At 38.1% G+C, this 16668-nt stretch overlaps 2 protein-coding genes across 2 annotated transcripts in view; both read right to left on the bottom strand.

The window, feature by feature from the left end:
• Positions 1 to 5178: 5178 nt before the first annotated feature.
• Positions 5179 to 6669, bottom strand: LOC131434321 (uncharacterized). The gene is made up of 2 exons (XM_058600989.1): positions 6619 to 6669; positions 5179 to 6564 (listed from the first exon to the last, which is right to left on the bottom strand). The coding sequence occupies exons 1-2, from the start codon at positions 6667 to 6669 to the stop codon at positions 5179 to 5181; spliced, it is 1437 nt and encodes a 478-aa protein (XP_058456972.1).
• Positions 6670 to 6789: 120 nt separating this feature from the next.
• Positions 6790 to 16668, bottom strand: part of LOC131439655 (uncharacterized) — a 64965-nt gene continuing 55086 nt past the window's right edge. The window contains exons 2-4 of the mRNA XM_058610944.1: positions 15990 to 16143; positions 15814 to 15935; positions 6790 to 15757 (exon numbers count right to left, since the gene is read on the bottom strand). Coding sequence (XP_058466927.1) covers positions 14750 to 15757; positions 15814 to 15935; positions 15990 to 16143 — 1284 coding nt within the window. The 3' untranslated portion in view covers positions 6790 to 14749. The remainder of the gene's footprint in view (positions 15758 to 15813; positions 15936 to 15989; positions 16144 to 16668) is intronic.

Raw genomic sequence — 16668 nt, 5'->3', positions numbered from 1 at the left:
AGGTAACGGCTCCCTATTTCATCTGAGCTCCTATTTCCATCTCATCCCTTCACCTCATTACTTTGAACATGAATCATATTTTACAACCTACCTGAACCAAACTGTGAAATGTTTTAAAATGATTATAGAAGCTATTGTCACACTTTCCTATTGAAAGAAATGGATTTAAGTTCTTCGGTTATCGTTTTTTTCATTTAAAATAAACTCACTTTCCAATTTAGGATACATTTTCGTCTCAAGATTTACAATTCGTCATGTTTCTGAATATCTACTAAACGATTCGTCTCAAAACATGATCACTATTTCGCAAAATTACACTACAAAATTTCTTCTTCAAATTATTATCAAAAAGTTTGTTTTTGGTATCCGTGATATTAGTTTAATTATATTATTGATATTAATATTTGAATAAAACTGTTTAGGCTTCGAATATTACCAGAAAGAGCGTGTTAAATACTAATGAAATAACCATTGTGGCAAATCTAGTAGCACTGGTTTCATTCCGCTATACGCCAACATAACGCTGTGAAGTGTGTGTGTTTCATCGGCTGTGCACAGAGATGCCAGATATTTTCATAGATAATATGTATTACGTTGCATAGAAAGTCTATATCTGCTCTATCTGCTTTCACTAATAAAATGATGTTAATCATAATCAATTATCTGCATAAAAGATTTCCACTTTAACATGTGATTTGTCCGTTGATTAATAAACTTTTAAAAAATCACTGCAATCAAATACTAATAGATACTCAGAGAGAAAAGTCTAATTTTTTACTTCTCACTTTCTATGAATCTGTATTAAATTAAGGAAATCTGTATAAAATCTGTACTTTGATTTAAATCAGTATGCGAACGCAAAAATCTATACAATACATATTAATCTGTATAAATGGCATCTCTGGCTCTACACTTTGTTTTAAGAAGGGCTAATGAATAAATAGTAACAATCACAGTTTTGTTTTTATTTAAAGTTCACCAAATTAACTTTACAGTAAAATTTTAAATTTAAAGCGAAAGGAAACGGAAACGATTGAGAAATTTTTAAACGTTGAAATGATTTCAAACTGGTTCTAAAAATATCTCTTGTTGTCTCATAGTTGGCATTAGGCCGTTTTTAAGAAGAACTCTGACATTTTGAACCTGAGAGTGTAATAGTGGAATATATTGTTTTGATTGCTGTCGCCAGGCGCGTACCCAGAAAAAAATTTTGGAGGGTGTTTCATAATATATTAATCGATTTCTATATGTATGGAAATATGTATATGACTGTATAATTTTTGGTTATGAAGTCTTTTGCTGAAAAATATTCATTGTATAATTGCCTTGATTATTTAAAGAGAAGAGTTTTCATAATATAATATTTTTTTCAGTTTTGGAGGGGGTTTGAACCCCTAAAACACCCCCCTGTATACGCGCCTGGCTGTCGCCATTGCTAATTTATAGGATGAATAAAGGATCAACGATAGGATGGATAAAAATCCATTGAGATGGAATTAGGAGCAGAGTATTGAACACATCATAAGTGTTTTTAGCTGTTTTCTGAATATTTGTTAAATTTTCAAGAAATGTGAATCAGTTCTCAATGTGGAGCAAGGTGAATGAGGCAGTTATATGAAATAGTTATAGTGATTTTAGTGGCTGAATCAGGGTTTGAAGGCGACGTCCTTACAAATGAGATGAAATAGGGAGCTCTTACCCTATGTATTCTGCTACGATCAAATTCATATTTTTGTTCTGGCGTGAAGCCGTTATCAGTGTAGATTCATCCAACGAAAAACAGATTTAAAAAATCGAAAGGATTGGAATTGCGACAGTAAACATTTGCCAAAAATACACCCAAGAGGTTAAAGTCGAACCTGCAAACTATTTCCACCCGTCAAATTGTTGATCTACAAGGAAATGCCGCTTGAGAATGAATGTAGAGAGTTGCGCAAAGCAACCGGACATATTTTGTTCTTCGGTTACATTAGAGTGCCTATAACCAGAGTGACGACATCTCATCCGTAATGTTGGCAACAATTCAAAACATTCCATTAGCTTTACATTGAAGTGACAGGTCGTTTGCTCGTTTGAAACTGGTAGCTGTCATTCCAAACGAACAGCTGTCGCCACTCTGATTATAGTCACTCTAGGTTACATTAGAACCAAACAAGGGAGGGAAAAACCGATAACGGCAGCGGAAAAAAGGAGAATGAAGGTTAATTTTTGTCTAGTTGTTTTCCATCATGGAGCACTAATGTGTCGCTCATCGCGTTTTTATGTATAACTCGTTTTTGAAGAATCAGTCAGTGAGATTAAAAAATAATCTTTCTTCATTACCTGTAACGGATTCGTCCCGGCATAATAGCGACAATTATTCTTGTTTACCGCGCCGTCCAGGTGGAAGTAGGCTTCGTTGCTCATTATTATGTCGCTGAGAAAAATCTCACCATCTTGTTTGCGAACGATAAACGAGCTCCTTAATCCGCCGGTTTCAACTGCTGGGTGATGACGAACTTATATGGATGAAACGATAAATCTTTCTTGATCATTCGATGAAGAGAATGACAGGAAATTCAAAGAGAACGCGCGGGACATAATAGCAGATATGACTCGTTCAACATTCTCTGGTGTCCGGACAGTCCGAACGTGGCCCGGAGGTTTTATTTTGGTTACAGAAACTATTTTTTACGAATAATTTCACCCACAAAATTCACAGTATTACGCGAAGAGACCGGCATTATCTACTTTAATTTAAAATGTTTTTTAAACTTACACACCGTCTAAGGGTTAGATTTTTGTCGTAACCGATTTACGATGTGTTACTTTTAGTAAGTTGTAAACGTTACGATGCGTTTGTACATGCATTACGTTAAGATAACTTGTTAGGTAACATTTAGTAGTTCATTAAGACTTATTACCAGATGAGCATTGTTACAAAAATAAATAAATAAATAAATTACGAAGCGTTATATGCGTTACTCTTTTGAAAGTTATAGACGTTACGAAGCGTTACATGCGTTACTTTTGTGTAAGTTACATGCGTTATGAACAGTTACATATGTTACTTTTTTTTAGATTACAGGTGTTACGAAGTGTTACATGAGTTATTTTTTTGTAAAGTATAGGCGTTACGAGGCGTTACATGCGTTACTTTTTTGTACATGCATTACGTTAAGATAACTTGTTAGGTAGCATTTAGTAGTTCATTAAGACTTATTATCAGATGAGCATTGTTACCTAAAAAAATAAATAAATAAATTACGAAGCGTTATATGCGTTAAACTTTTGAAATTTATAGACGTTACGAAGCGTTACATGCGTTACGAAACGTTACATGCGTTATGAAGCGTTACATATGTTATTTTTTCTAGATTACAGGCGTTACGAAGTGTTACATGCGTTACTTTTTTGTAAACTACAGGCGTTACAAAGTGTTAAATGCGTTACTTTTTAGTAAGTTGTAGGCGTTACGAAGCGTTACATGCGTTACTTTTTTGTAAGTTATAGCCTTTACGAAGCATTACATGCGCTACTTTTCTGTAAGTTACATGCGTTGCTTTTTTGAAAGTTATAGGCGTTACAAATCGTTACATCCGTTACTTTTTTGTAAGTTACAAGCGTTACGAAGCGTTACATGCGTTACTTTTTTGTAAGTTATATGCGTTACTTTTTTGTAAGTTACATGCATTTATATTTATTAAATTAAAGGCGTTACGAAGTGTTACAAGCGTTACTTTTTTGTAAGTTACATGCCTTACGAAGCGTTACATGCGTTACTTTTTTGTAAGTTATAGGTGTTACGGAGCGTTACTTTTTTGTAGGTTACATGCATTTCAAAGCGTTACATGTGTTTCTTTTTTGTAAGTTACAGGCGTTAGGAAGCTTTACATGTGTTGCTTTTTTGTAAGTTACATGCGTTACGAAGCGTTACATGCGTTCCTTTTTTAGTTACATGCGTTGCTTTTTTGTAAGTTATAGGCGTTACGAATCGTTATATGCGTTTTTTTTGTAAGTTATAGGCTTTACGAAGCGTTACTTTTTTGTAAGTTATAGGCGTTACGAAGCGTTACATGCGTTTTTTTGTAAGTTATAGGTATTACGGAGCGTTACAGTTACAGTTAGTTATAGAGTTACAGGAATGTCAGAAATAACATCACAGTAAACGTTAAAAAATGTATTACAATAACTTCGGGCGCAGTCACAAATTTTATTTGAATACTCCATAGTGACAGTTCCAGTGGAAAAGTTTAAAGTGTCTTTAAAAACGCCGGTAATAAGCACACAGGTAATCTTCAGTAACATTATTTTTTTATCTGAGAGCCCCTTCCGAAACGAAATCCTGGGTACGGGCCTGTTCAAAATTACCTGCTTTGTACAAAGACAGCCACCGACTGAGCTAAAAAATGTGCTAGAGTCAAGGGAGAGTCACTTAACACAAACTATATAGTGCCTCTAAAAAAACGTGATATACTGTGAGTCTAAGTGTGCCATGCTGTGCCCTATGAAACTGCTACTTGTCAAAACTGAGCCCTTTGTGTACCGCAACTGTGCAACTGTATGAACACGAAAGTGCCAATATTGATAAATGCACCAACGCATTGTGTTAATGTGTGATTAGCACATTGTTCTAAGCGTCCTCCCCTTGGATAGAGCATATATTCATAGATTCCGCTTTGTGCGAAAGATTGTAATGTGCAGAACGGTGAGATCTTCTTTCATGTATGGCGCGAAGTTTACCACACTGAGCGAAGCTGCTACTGAATGAAATACCAGGTGTGAAACAACGATCAAAATCATCGGTCACGTTAGAGGAATCAAGAAGATGACATCATTGTGACATGCTGTGATTGGCTCGTAAAAACATAGGTCAATTTAAATCGATTTTTCAATGGTGTACTATTGAAATAGTAGAACGACGCTGCAATACATGTTTGAGTTAAATGTTTCCGAATCAGTTGTTAGTATAAATCCTTCAACAAATGACTGAGTTGGAAGCGTTCAAAATTATGACAAGAAAATTTACAGAATCAATGTTGAACGATTTTTGAACAATTTTTTTTTCATCATGCTCGTCAAGAATAAGTGCCCTCAGTTTCTCTTTGTACACATGGATTGATAAAGAATAAAGAAAACAATTTTCTAAGAGGATTTTCATATTTTACATCACTATCAACTATTTAATTCACTAGTCTATCAATAGGGTGCTCCATACTGAGGGGCAGGAACGATCTCTTGATTTGGAGGGTACCAGGCAGCTCCAATCTGATTGAAATCGCCGTGTAGTGTTGGGTCTTCGACTGCAGGAACGGTCAAGGCCGGAAGGTACGGAGCTGGCTGTTCAGGTGGTGTTCGATCGTTTGGAAGAGACCAGCTTACGGAAGGATCATCCATAAAGGGCCCGCTCCAAATTGAGGGATCCTGTGCAGGTTGTTGTGAAGAAGATTGTGGAGCTGATGGATTTTCAACTTCGAACAGTCCCAAAATCGAAGGGTTCTGAGCTGATTGTTCTGATGAGCTCTGAATGTTTGAAGAAGACCAGACTGCCTCGGCGTTCTGAGATGATTGTTCTGGTAGAATCTGATTACTAGAAGGTGCCCAGAGAGATGCTGGTCTTTCAAAAGGAGATCCGCTCCAAATCGAGGGACTGACAGCAGGCTGATCCGATGGACCCCGAATATTTGAAGGAGACCAGATTGCAGCTGGGCCTTCAGCACCAGCTGGAATCTGGTTGTTAGAAAGTGAAGGCGCATTTAAATTGTCGGGATTCGGAGCCGGTTGTTCCCAGTTTTGACCGATTATTTGCGGACTGGGATCCTCCACTTCTATGGTTGAAGGTGACGAGCTAATCACAGTTTGCCAATAGCTTTCCTGCCCCGGAGACGACGGGTTGGCCGGAACAGCGGGGTACACTATAACGTGGCTGGATGGATTATCGCCGAAAGTATTCTCCAGATTGTAAAGATTAGACTGTAGAACGGTGAGTGGGCAATCTTCGGGATTGTGTGGAGGTTCCTCGGTTGGAGGTCCATACGTTTCATGAGGCTCGATTACTGGTTGGATCGCAGGAATGCCATAGATATCATGTGGAACATACGGCGGTAGGGTAGTTTCTGGCGGAGGCTGTGCAGTGGTAGTTGTTGGTGGTGGTTGAGTAGTAGTGGTAGGTGGTAACGTTGAAATCGAGGCTATTTCGCCATAGTGACTAGACACTTCATTTGCCGGTGGGTAAGGATATGAAATTTGTGTTGTAGTTGGTGGTACTACCGGTGTGGTTGTTGGTGGTAACGTTGATATATCTCCGAAACGATTTGGTAGCTCATGCGGTAACGGGTAGTGAATTGTTGGTCGAACTGTTGTTTGCGAAATTACATCAATTTCTCCGTAGTGGCTGGATGGTTGTTTCGCTGGTGGGTAAGGTTTAGATGCCACATACAATTTCAACGCCACCGGTTGAACTACCTTCGAACTTTTCGCAGAAATAATGTGCGTTTTTAAAGCCAAACCAGACTTTAGCAGATGCAGAAGTGCTCCCTCCGAAAGAGACAGAGCCGCTAATGTAAAAAGTAATCCAAGAGGTTTCTGCAAAAATGAACTATTATTCAAATTATTCTCAAGTGTATAATTGATGCTTACCATGATGGTGATTCGCCGATGAACGACATCGGAGTAATGTGATAAGAACATCTTTAGAACCTTAAATATAAGTGCGATACTCGGAAAAACCGAAATCAACTTTTGTTCCCAAGGGGCATAGAATCTAATAGTTGTGCGGAACTGGATTTTCGAAGAATGATGCCCAACTAGTTTTGAAGTTGTTCGATCAGGGCGCTATGTTTATTGTTTTCTTGCTATAAAGTGTTTATCACTGATCTATATTCTTGCGTCTATGTACATCGTCTTGCTGTCTTACCGAAGCTTACTGGCTAGTGTTATAAATAGCGCTTAGCGTGAGGATTTCGTAAGATGCATTCTCGTCGATTCATTCGAATTAGTAGTTTGGTTCCAGTTCGAAAATTCTCCGTAACGGAGATCCATTTGTGAGTCGAGTACGCCTGTGTACCAAATGAACGTCTATTATCGGAGAACCTGAGAGTCTCGAACGAATCGGAATGTTATTCTCGTTTTATTATGGTTTCCTACAGATATGGCAATCAGTTTGTATTATGTTTTTAATGATCACTTGGGAGTTACTTTAAGCTTTTTTCTACTGCTTACATTAGTTTAGCGGATGGATTTACTACTGGTTTACAAAACTTACAAACTACACACAGAAATGAGAGAGCTCACAAATCTTAACATTATGGCAATTTCTTTCAAGAAGCGGCAGCGTTCTGTTGAACTATGAAAAGTTGGGAAGATGTCGTCACGAGGGCTGCTGACTAATCCTGGATTACTGAACAGAATGTGTGTAATTTTGAAAAAAATGCTCCAATGTGTTTCAAATTTGTGCTTGAATTTTGAAAGATGTGGAGATAAAGATAAGAAGGTTCGTACGCACGTTTTGATGTAAATACTTCAAATAGAACTCGTCATGGATGAAAACAGGATTGTGATAGACTTCTAGCACTTTACTGTCAGGCCGACTAACTATTTTACTTCCGAAAACAGTCAATACGTTCATCAAATAAATGATGTTTTCAATTAGATTTGATTTGATTTCTTCAAGATTTGATAAATCTTCAAGAAAAATCATCACTTTATTCAGAAAAATATGTCAAACAAACAGATATTTCTCTGTTAAACTCCGTTCAACTGCAGCAAAGAAAACTACTTTTGCGTTTTGCAACAATGGCCGTTTTTTTAAATTGACCCTTAATACGAAAAAAAAACGATTCGTTACCACAGAATAATATAATGAAATTTATACCCCATGTCAATCAAAGATAATGAGACATAAACTTCACTTGAAATAAACATTTGATTGAAATCCACCCTTCATGGAAAATGAGCTGAAATGCTTTTCATTTCATGAGACTAATTCTATGTATATGAAAAAGAACTAAATAAAGAAAATATTTTCATCTGTGTTGACGACAATACAACAGAAGAGATTGTACAAGATTTCTCTATGTACATTTCAAATTCCGATATTCATGATCGTATGACGCAAAACGGGTAATTTCCATGCATAGGGAAGCTTGATATTTCGTTTCTTGAGATCGGATGCTTCGAAAGTTCATACACAGCAAAAATATGTGCAATTTTTAAATGACGCTAATCTACATATAACACAATTGAAAAAAAAATGTGATTCGCAACGTAAACTTACACGATTTATTCTATGCGTGTAGATGAACCAACTCGTCACTCCAAAACCGACACTTGGATCCAGATAAAATTGAATAGTAATATTTGGCAACAAAAAAACTGTTTAAAAGTACCTAGTGGGGTACATCAAATAACTTTTCATGGACACTTAAATGAAAAAAAAACTGTTTTAATCCACCAAGTGGTGTAATGATGCCTTTTTCATGCCATTTCATTAGAAATCGAAGCAAGTTCCAACGGAATTTTCAACAATCTTTTTCTAGGGCCGGACCTCGGAGACCGTCACAGTCGTAAAAAGTTTTTGCAGTTAACAAATAGCCAGGGTTACAAGTTTAAATAGTAATAAAATCTGCTTTAAAAATTTCGTTCTTATCTATGTTATGTCGTAAATTTTATGACGATTAGACATTTCGACTAACATACAATAAGCTCAGCGAAAAAACGATTGTTTGAATAAAATCTGATTGATTCACCTCTCATGAACTATTTAGATTGAGTCAACTAAACGAAAATGATACCAAACGGAAACGTATACTTTTCGAGCAGCATAATGAAGCATGCTTTGGGATTGGATTTTTATTTTTGTAACAATTATCAATGTAATCACAGCCGATGAATTCGGTTGTGTTTAGAAAACGTTGTATGTTTTCGTTCTCTTTTCGTTCTCCCGTACACGCTATACGAAATTGAACAAAGCACGCTGTGTGTTTCGTTCGTAAAGGCGGTGGTGTTTTCTTCTTCTGTATATCTGCTCATACCGATGCGTACCGGTTTTGCATTTTTATTTTGTACGACGGTTTGAAAGTTTTGACACGAATCGCCCTATAATTTCGGAACCGGAAGTCAGATCAGGATGAAATTGCACAGTATGTTTTAATATGATTTGTGAAAATCGTTCTTACCGTTGTGAGGAAATTGAAGTGAGTTCCGTTTTTGGAATTTTTCTTCATTATGAAAGTTTTGATCACACCTCTGGAACCGGAAACCGGGAGTCGGAGACCGAAACCGGAAGCCGAGAGTACCTAAGACAAACAAATTTCGTCAACTAACAAGACTCATATTTTGAAATAGTTTTAAAAACATTTTAGCAGAGTTTTTGCTCTCTTGGCATAGTCACTGTAAATGGATGGGAATTTTTAATATTTTTTATCATATAATTCCGTAGGCGAAAGTCGGATCCGCATAAAATTTAATGTTACTCTATCTACGAAATTTTCACTTTCATTTGAAATAAGTGAAAATTAGTCGAACTATCTCCAAAAAAATCTCAAATTTGAGGTTTTTAGTCACTATTTCCAGTATTTCCGGATCCGGCAACCGGGAACCGAAAAGGCCGGACAGAGTTTGTGTGGTCATGAAGTAACATGATTTGCAAACTGTAAAATTTTGCTAATCAGTTTTGAAAAAAACTCTTCTGCAATAAAACACCTTTAAATTGAATATTTTGCTCTTGTCACCCTGTGAATCCGGATTCCGGATCTAAATAAAATTCAGAATTACTTAAGGCATCTTAAATCCCTTTCTTCGAAACGAATTTTGTGTTCGGTTCAGCAATCTCTGAGAAAAGTTGGTGCATATATTTTCAAATTTTTCGCACTAATTGCCATGTAATTTCGGAAGCGGGAGTAGGATCCGGTTAAAATTTAGGAGCTACGTATGGGACCATAAAAATTGAAGGTCAAAAGTAATGTAACAAAAAAAAGACATCCGATCTAGAGCAAGCTGTCTACAAAATAAAAGCATACAAGTGAAAATGTGTCAAAAATCATAGTGGCGTGGAATTTTGCATGCGTGAGTTACCGTTTAAGCTCGAACGCACTTTTCAAAATGGCAATTGAAATGTTTACACACTTTGAAAACATCACATGGGTTGTTCTGTATGGTAAATAAATTAATGAAAAAGTAATTTGATTTAAGAAAAATATTGCTCTCGAGGAAGGTTAAATCTGAAGAAAAATAAATCACAAAAACCCGTTCCTTAATCAACCCAGTAATGAGATAATGTTTTCCTAGGGACGGGTTTAGCGTGATGGGTAAGTCGATGTATTTCACGCAGCCAACCTGGGTTTGATTCCCAACCCCGCACATAGGTTTCAGAAAGTTTTTTAGTTCATATATATTCATATTTTTTGCGTTAATCGCCATGTAACTTCGGAACCGAGAGTAGGATCCGGTTAAAATTTAGGAGCTACGTATGGGACCATAAAAATTGAAGGTCAAAAGTAATATCACATAGAAAAGACATCCGCTCTAGAGCAAGCTATCTTCAAAATAAGAGCATACAAGTGACAATTCGTCAAAAATCATAGTGGCGTGGAATTTTGCACGCGTGAGTTACCGTTGTATGCAAGCTCGAACGCACTTTTCAAAACGGCAATTAAAATTTTTATTTATTTTCTATTAATGAAATAGTAATTTGATTTAAGAAAAATATTGCTCTCGAGGAAGGTTAAATCTGGAGAAAAATAAATCACAAAAACCCGTTCTTTAATCAACCTAGTGATGAGATAATGTTTTCCTAGGGAAGGGTTTAGCGTGATGGGTAAGTCGATGTATTTCACGCAGCCAACCTGGGTTTGATTCCCAACCCCGCACATAGGTTTCAGAAAGTTTTTCTGACCCAAAGAGGTGAGTGATCCTGAGGTTGAAACCTCTATAATCGAAAATTAAAAAAAATATATGCCTCTCTCTTGCCAGTGAAGTAGTCTCATAATAATATTATTTTTTAGAGATAATATTTTAATACAAATTTGGGAAAACCCAATAATACACCGATTTATGAGATTATTCACAAATTTGTACCAAAAGTATCAGCTATAAAACATTTGAACTCGATCATCGAGTTCATTGAATGAATGATGATATCTCCAGAGCCGAAAGAGTCACCGTCACTAATACAATTATATCTCCAGAAGCGAAAGGATCCGTAGTGAACCGTTTTACTTAGTACTTTACTTTTTATCCAAGAGAAGCTTCCAAATGAGTCTAAGAACTTCGATTTATGCATTTCCTTGAACATAGTGGATATAAAAAGTGCGACCTGTCGGTTACGTCACTTTTACGGGTATAACCAGATCTATCTGCTCTCCGAACTTTATCGATAGGAACTTTTAAACGAATCCAAAATTGATAAAAAGGCATTTTCCGATCTCGTTGAGTTGAATCGACTGGTATATAAAATTAGCGCTCACTGTAGATTCGTTCAATATACAGTTTCGCTTTTCTCATAAAGATAGGCTATGCAATGACTGGAGGGCCGAGTGTCGTAGACCATTCGAATCAGTTCATCAAGATTGTAAATGACTGCGTAAATTGATTGTAAATGACAAAATTATGCATTATTTTTCACGGAGATGACTAAACCGAATGACACAAACTTAGGCTCAAATGAAAGGTACTATTGGCTTATAGATTTTTTGTTGTAAATTTGGTATGGATTTGAATTTCGGTTTCGGAATTACAGTGAAGTATATACGAAAAATATATGCACTCTTCTTCGAGATGGCTAAGCCTATTTTAACAAATGAAAGTCACACTTGCTCCATAGAAAATTTTTGAATTTCATATGCATCTGATTTCCGGTCCTGGAATTACAGGGTGGCGAGTTAAAAAAACTTCAAATTCAATAGTTTGCTTGTATAGAAGAAAGTGTAAAGATGAACTGGTTTCTCAAAAAAAGTAAATAAACCTCTCTATTGTTTAGGTCTGGCAAGCTGACAACCACACAGACACTCATTGGGTATACCGTTTCCGGACTTCCGAAAGTACCAGAAATAGTAGTTTAAAGATCTTCAAAACGAAACTCACACACTTTTCTCTGAGTTGGCTAAACCGATTCTTACAAAACAAAAGTCCCAAATAGAAGATGCTCCGGAACGACAGAGATGACTGAACTGATTTTTACAAACATAAATTAAAGGCCAAACTTCCTGAATTACATTTGGATCCAACTTCTGGTTTTGGGAAGTACAGATTGATATGCACCAACATAGTTGAAATGATTTGACCTAATCTTCTCAGAGATGGCTGAACTGATTTTTACAAACGTAAATTAAAGATCTCATGGTCCTCTACAAAGTATCTGAATTTTATCTGAGTCTGACTTCCGGTTGCGGAAAAACAGGGTGAGATGCACCAAAACAGTTAAAATAAATTCACTCCCTGGAGACGAGTATAGCGGGATGGGTAAGTCGATTCCTTTCATGCAGCTCGCCTGGGTTCGATTCTCAACTCCACACATAGGGTCAGAAAGTTTTTCTGTGCCCAAGAGGTGAATGACTTTTAGGGTAAAACCTCTATAATCTAAACAAAATCTAATTCACTTAATTTTCTCTTTTTCCCGCTGTTCTCTAAGATTGCCTAATAGATTTACACCATCTCAGGTACACCTGAAAGGTGTTAATATGCCATAAGAAAATTCCGATTTTAATTCAGATTGAGCTCCCGGTTCCGGAGATATAGGGTGCGTAGTGTGAAAATGTCAATTTCAAGTATTTTTCATAAATAACCATGTGGTAAGTAGCGATTTCTTTAAATTCGCTAGTAAATTTCTCAAGCTCGCAGATCATGACCAAATAAACTATCAGATTTTCATAAATTCAAATTCGAATAAAAGGACTAAAAGTTCCATAAAAAATTGTTGAATTTGATCCAAATCCGACTTCCGGTGCTAGAATTACAAGGATGCTTTAAAATATAAGCATTCGTAAAAAATCTTCTAAGTTGGGCTCCAAACCGTTCCAATTTAAAAGTCGTGTTAGTTTATGGCCATACGAACTGTTTTTAATTATACTGCATTCGTCATTTATTGCAAAACTTAATAGAAATCGAAGGTGCAGAGAATTTAAATGTTGTTTAAATTTGTAGCTCATATTAGTTGATGGTTGAATGGACTAAATTTTATCACATTGGTATGCAGTTTTCGATATCAGAAATAGTGGTCAAAATCTTTAAAATGGAGCTCACTTTATTTTCTCATAAATCATTGAAACGACTTTTACTAGCTTAAATAAAAATTTAGTATGTAAACTTAGTCGTATTATACAAAAGAAATAGTCAAGACTGTTTTCACAAATATTTTGATATGTAGTAAAGTCAAATGAAAACTCATAGAAAATATGAGTTTTTTGGAGAAAAGATACGACCAGTAGCAGGACTCGAACCTGCGCTCTTATGTACTCCGCCCGTGCATTGGACTTTTTAATCTGTTTTTCGCTCAGAACTTAGTTGTAGCAAATTTAAGCCGAACCAACTAAAATATATACATCATTAAAATAAAAGTGTTTTTACATCTGCTCTGTTTCTCCCAAGCTGGCGTTGCATTAATACAGATTACGTGATTAAGTGTTCGACCTGGGGTCGATCACGGATCACTGGAACAGGTTCTGTTAATGCATCTAACAAATATGTAACATCATTCGACAATAATGATTCCAATCAACATTAAAATCAAGTTCAATAGCACTCCTTGACTAGCCTTTAGGGTAAAAAATTAATAACAGACAACGAACGCCGAGAAATACTCAGCGCAGTTTACATTTATTTCATATCTGCGACGAGGTCAGCGGTACTAAAAATGACTCACGTCTGTTTATTTAATTCAATTGTTAATTATATCGCCCCACCGTTTTCCAGGAACCGATCACAGTGTTGAATAAAAAGTCAGAAATCATTCTCAGTTGCACATTAAGTTCATGATTTGCAGCTGGTTTTGGTTTCGTTTCCATAGTTAAATTGAGCTACTGTACTGTTTCGTGAGTGACGACTACAAAAACTGAACCGCGCGTATCGTCACTGAATTATATCGCATGGAAATCAGCAACAGCCAAAAATTTATGGAACCAACAGGCCCTGTAACCTTGAGCAGTCTACGTCGTGTTGAAAAGAGGCGCCAACCGACAAAGCATGAGTAATGCTCGTCGTAGCAAGCGGTGGTGCTTGCATTTAATGTTTTGATTTTGTGACGGTTTCCAGTTTAAAGATTGAATGGAATCAATATTTAGATTGTAAAGACCCTTACCAAAAAAATAACATCCTCTCGGAACACCGTGCTCTCTGTCTGTGCGTGCTTCGTTCTGATTGGCAGGATTGTCAACAGCCCTCGAAACCATCGAAACGAGTGGGCACCGTTGGTCTGCGCGTGGAGGTCAACAGTGTCAACTTGCACATGGGGGGAGGGTCAGTCCATTTGGCCTGCATACTTACGGTCCAAACGATCGCTGCAAAATTGAATTCCACTGTTTGCTCCACTTTGTCAGTGTCGCTCGTGGCAGCGCGGTGGTAATCACCGCCAGAATTGACATCGCCTCCGCACATCTGTTGACCACCAACTGACAAGCAACCGGAGGAACCCGATCTCGTGATTGAAATCGTTCAAGTAAAACCTACTACCGTAGGTCGAACTAGTGCTAATAAATAATTTAATGAAAGCGTAAGAACTTGGCTGATTAAAGGGGTGGCGGGGGATGATTTGTGTGGGCATCTTTCTGCAACGATTTTAAACCGGCCGCGGATCGTACGGAGTTGCATTGAAGCCCACGAAACGGTTGTTTTTCCGGTGGACGAATCCCTTACCGGGTGCGGTATTATAATATACAACCCTGCGAATACCAAAGGGGTCGATATAACCGAAACTACCTTCTCGGGTTGAGCCGCCGGAGTTGGATTCTTCGTGGTAATGTCGCGGTAGATAATAACGGAAACCGTCGTTTGTTACCGACACTCCGTCGTAGGTGTGATCGTCCCGTCGAAGGGGTTGGTAGCCCTGGTAGTTCGGCGGAGGTTCTAGAAAATCTCGGGTGAAGGGTTCCAGGTTGTTATCGGAGATTGGAAGAACCAACGGCTTGGGAGCTGGGGTAGCTCGCTCGATGAAAGGAGCCGCTGAAGTGATTGTGATCGGCGTTACGTAGGGACGTCTCCTTTCTTGCTGAAGTCGTCTCCTGTGCGGGAAGGGTGTAGAGTAGGGTATGACACGGTAGATTGCCTGTTTCGGAGGTAGAAGATCATTGCTGAGCTGATAGCTGTAAGAGTCTTCCGGTCGAGGTGTTAGGTTTTCGAATTCATTCGGTTGTCTCGTTCCGCTGTTGTAGATAACCAGCGGTGGTAGATGAGCTTGCGAACTATCGGCTAAAGGCGAAGGCGTTGAACCTGGAGCATATACGGCGATCGGAGTTGAGGAAATATCGTTTCCTGCTAGCGGAGAGTATGGCGTGCTGGACGGTATAAAGCTATTAGGTCTTGGCGTGCTTGCTGGGTAATGTCTGCTAGGCGGTAAATATTGATCGTTTGCAATATCTGCTGGCAGATAGTTTGTATTAACGGGCTGTGAGTGAGGCCTTATGAAGACAGCTTTGATGCCAGTTGGGGTTACGGGTCGAGCTACCGGTGCGGGAGGTTGTGGTGCAATGGCAACCGGTCGCGGTGATACCGGTGGGGAATAAGCTGGACCGTGTGGCACCAAAACACCGGAGTTAGCCGGCCGATTCTTGACGGATTTCATGGCGTCCTAGGAAGAAACGAAATCAGTTTGTATGACAGATATTCATCGCAGAAATGGCATACCTGAATCGGAAGATCCCTTCCGACATACACCGTTTTGGATTTCAATATCCGATAGCCTTTGTCATCAGCGATGTAATCCTTCTGGCGGAGGTAACCCGACGCATCTATCCAGGCATCGGTTCCTAACAGTAAGTGATTGATGAAAAGAGTGTTTGAAACGTTAAAAAGGTTCTCACCTATCACTGTTCCATCTTGTAGACGCTTCTCCTTCCGATACTGACCATTGTCGGTTTGATACTTAAAATATCGTTCGGGGCCCTCGTCTGTTTGAATGTGGTATTGATTACTGTCCGGTGTTCCCCAGGATGCATTGACCTTATCCAGATATATCTGAAAGTAATGAGGTAGAACGAGCAGGAATTAGTAAACTTTCGAATCTCCATCGATTGAGTCAAACTACACACGTTCTTGGGAGTGGGTGGTGCAAACCGTTACAAAACAAGTTTCATTCTTTTTTTTTTTGTTCATATCTTGGTAGCTGGTTTCTGTTTAGAGTTTTTTGGAGTGACCGCGGCACATGGAGAGTAAGAGGTTTCCTCAAACCCACGAAAATTTGCTAATGATTAGCAAAATTCTTGACTCCGTTTGCGTAGGACTAGCCTCAATCCATCACGCTGCAGATCCGCCAGAACCGGCGGTCCAACCAGTCAAAACGGAAAGAAATGATTTACAACTGCCATGGAATGGAACAAATCCATTTGCAAGCTAGTGGTGCACCACCGTTTATGGAAGCTTGTTCTTCCCGAACGACCGACAGCTGATGGCGACAAAATACTTCAGTGCTCGTAGGGGAGTGAGAAATTGAAACAAGTCTGCTTCAGTACCCTACACGCGCAATGCCAATTGAATGCTGAC

This window comes from Malaya genurostris, chromosome 3, assembly GCF_030247185.1.
Source record: "Malaya genurostris strain Urasoe2022 chromosome 3, Malgen_1.1, whole genome shotgun sequence".
Classification (NCBI taxonomy): domain Eukaryota; kingdom Metazoa; phylum Arthropoda; class Insecta; order Diptera; family Culicidae; genus Malaya; species Malaya genurostris.
Note: the sequence above shows the minus strand (reverse complement) of the source record. Positions and strands in the feature narration are given on the sequence as shown.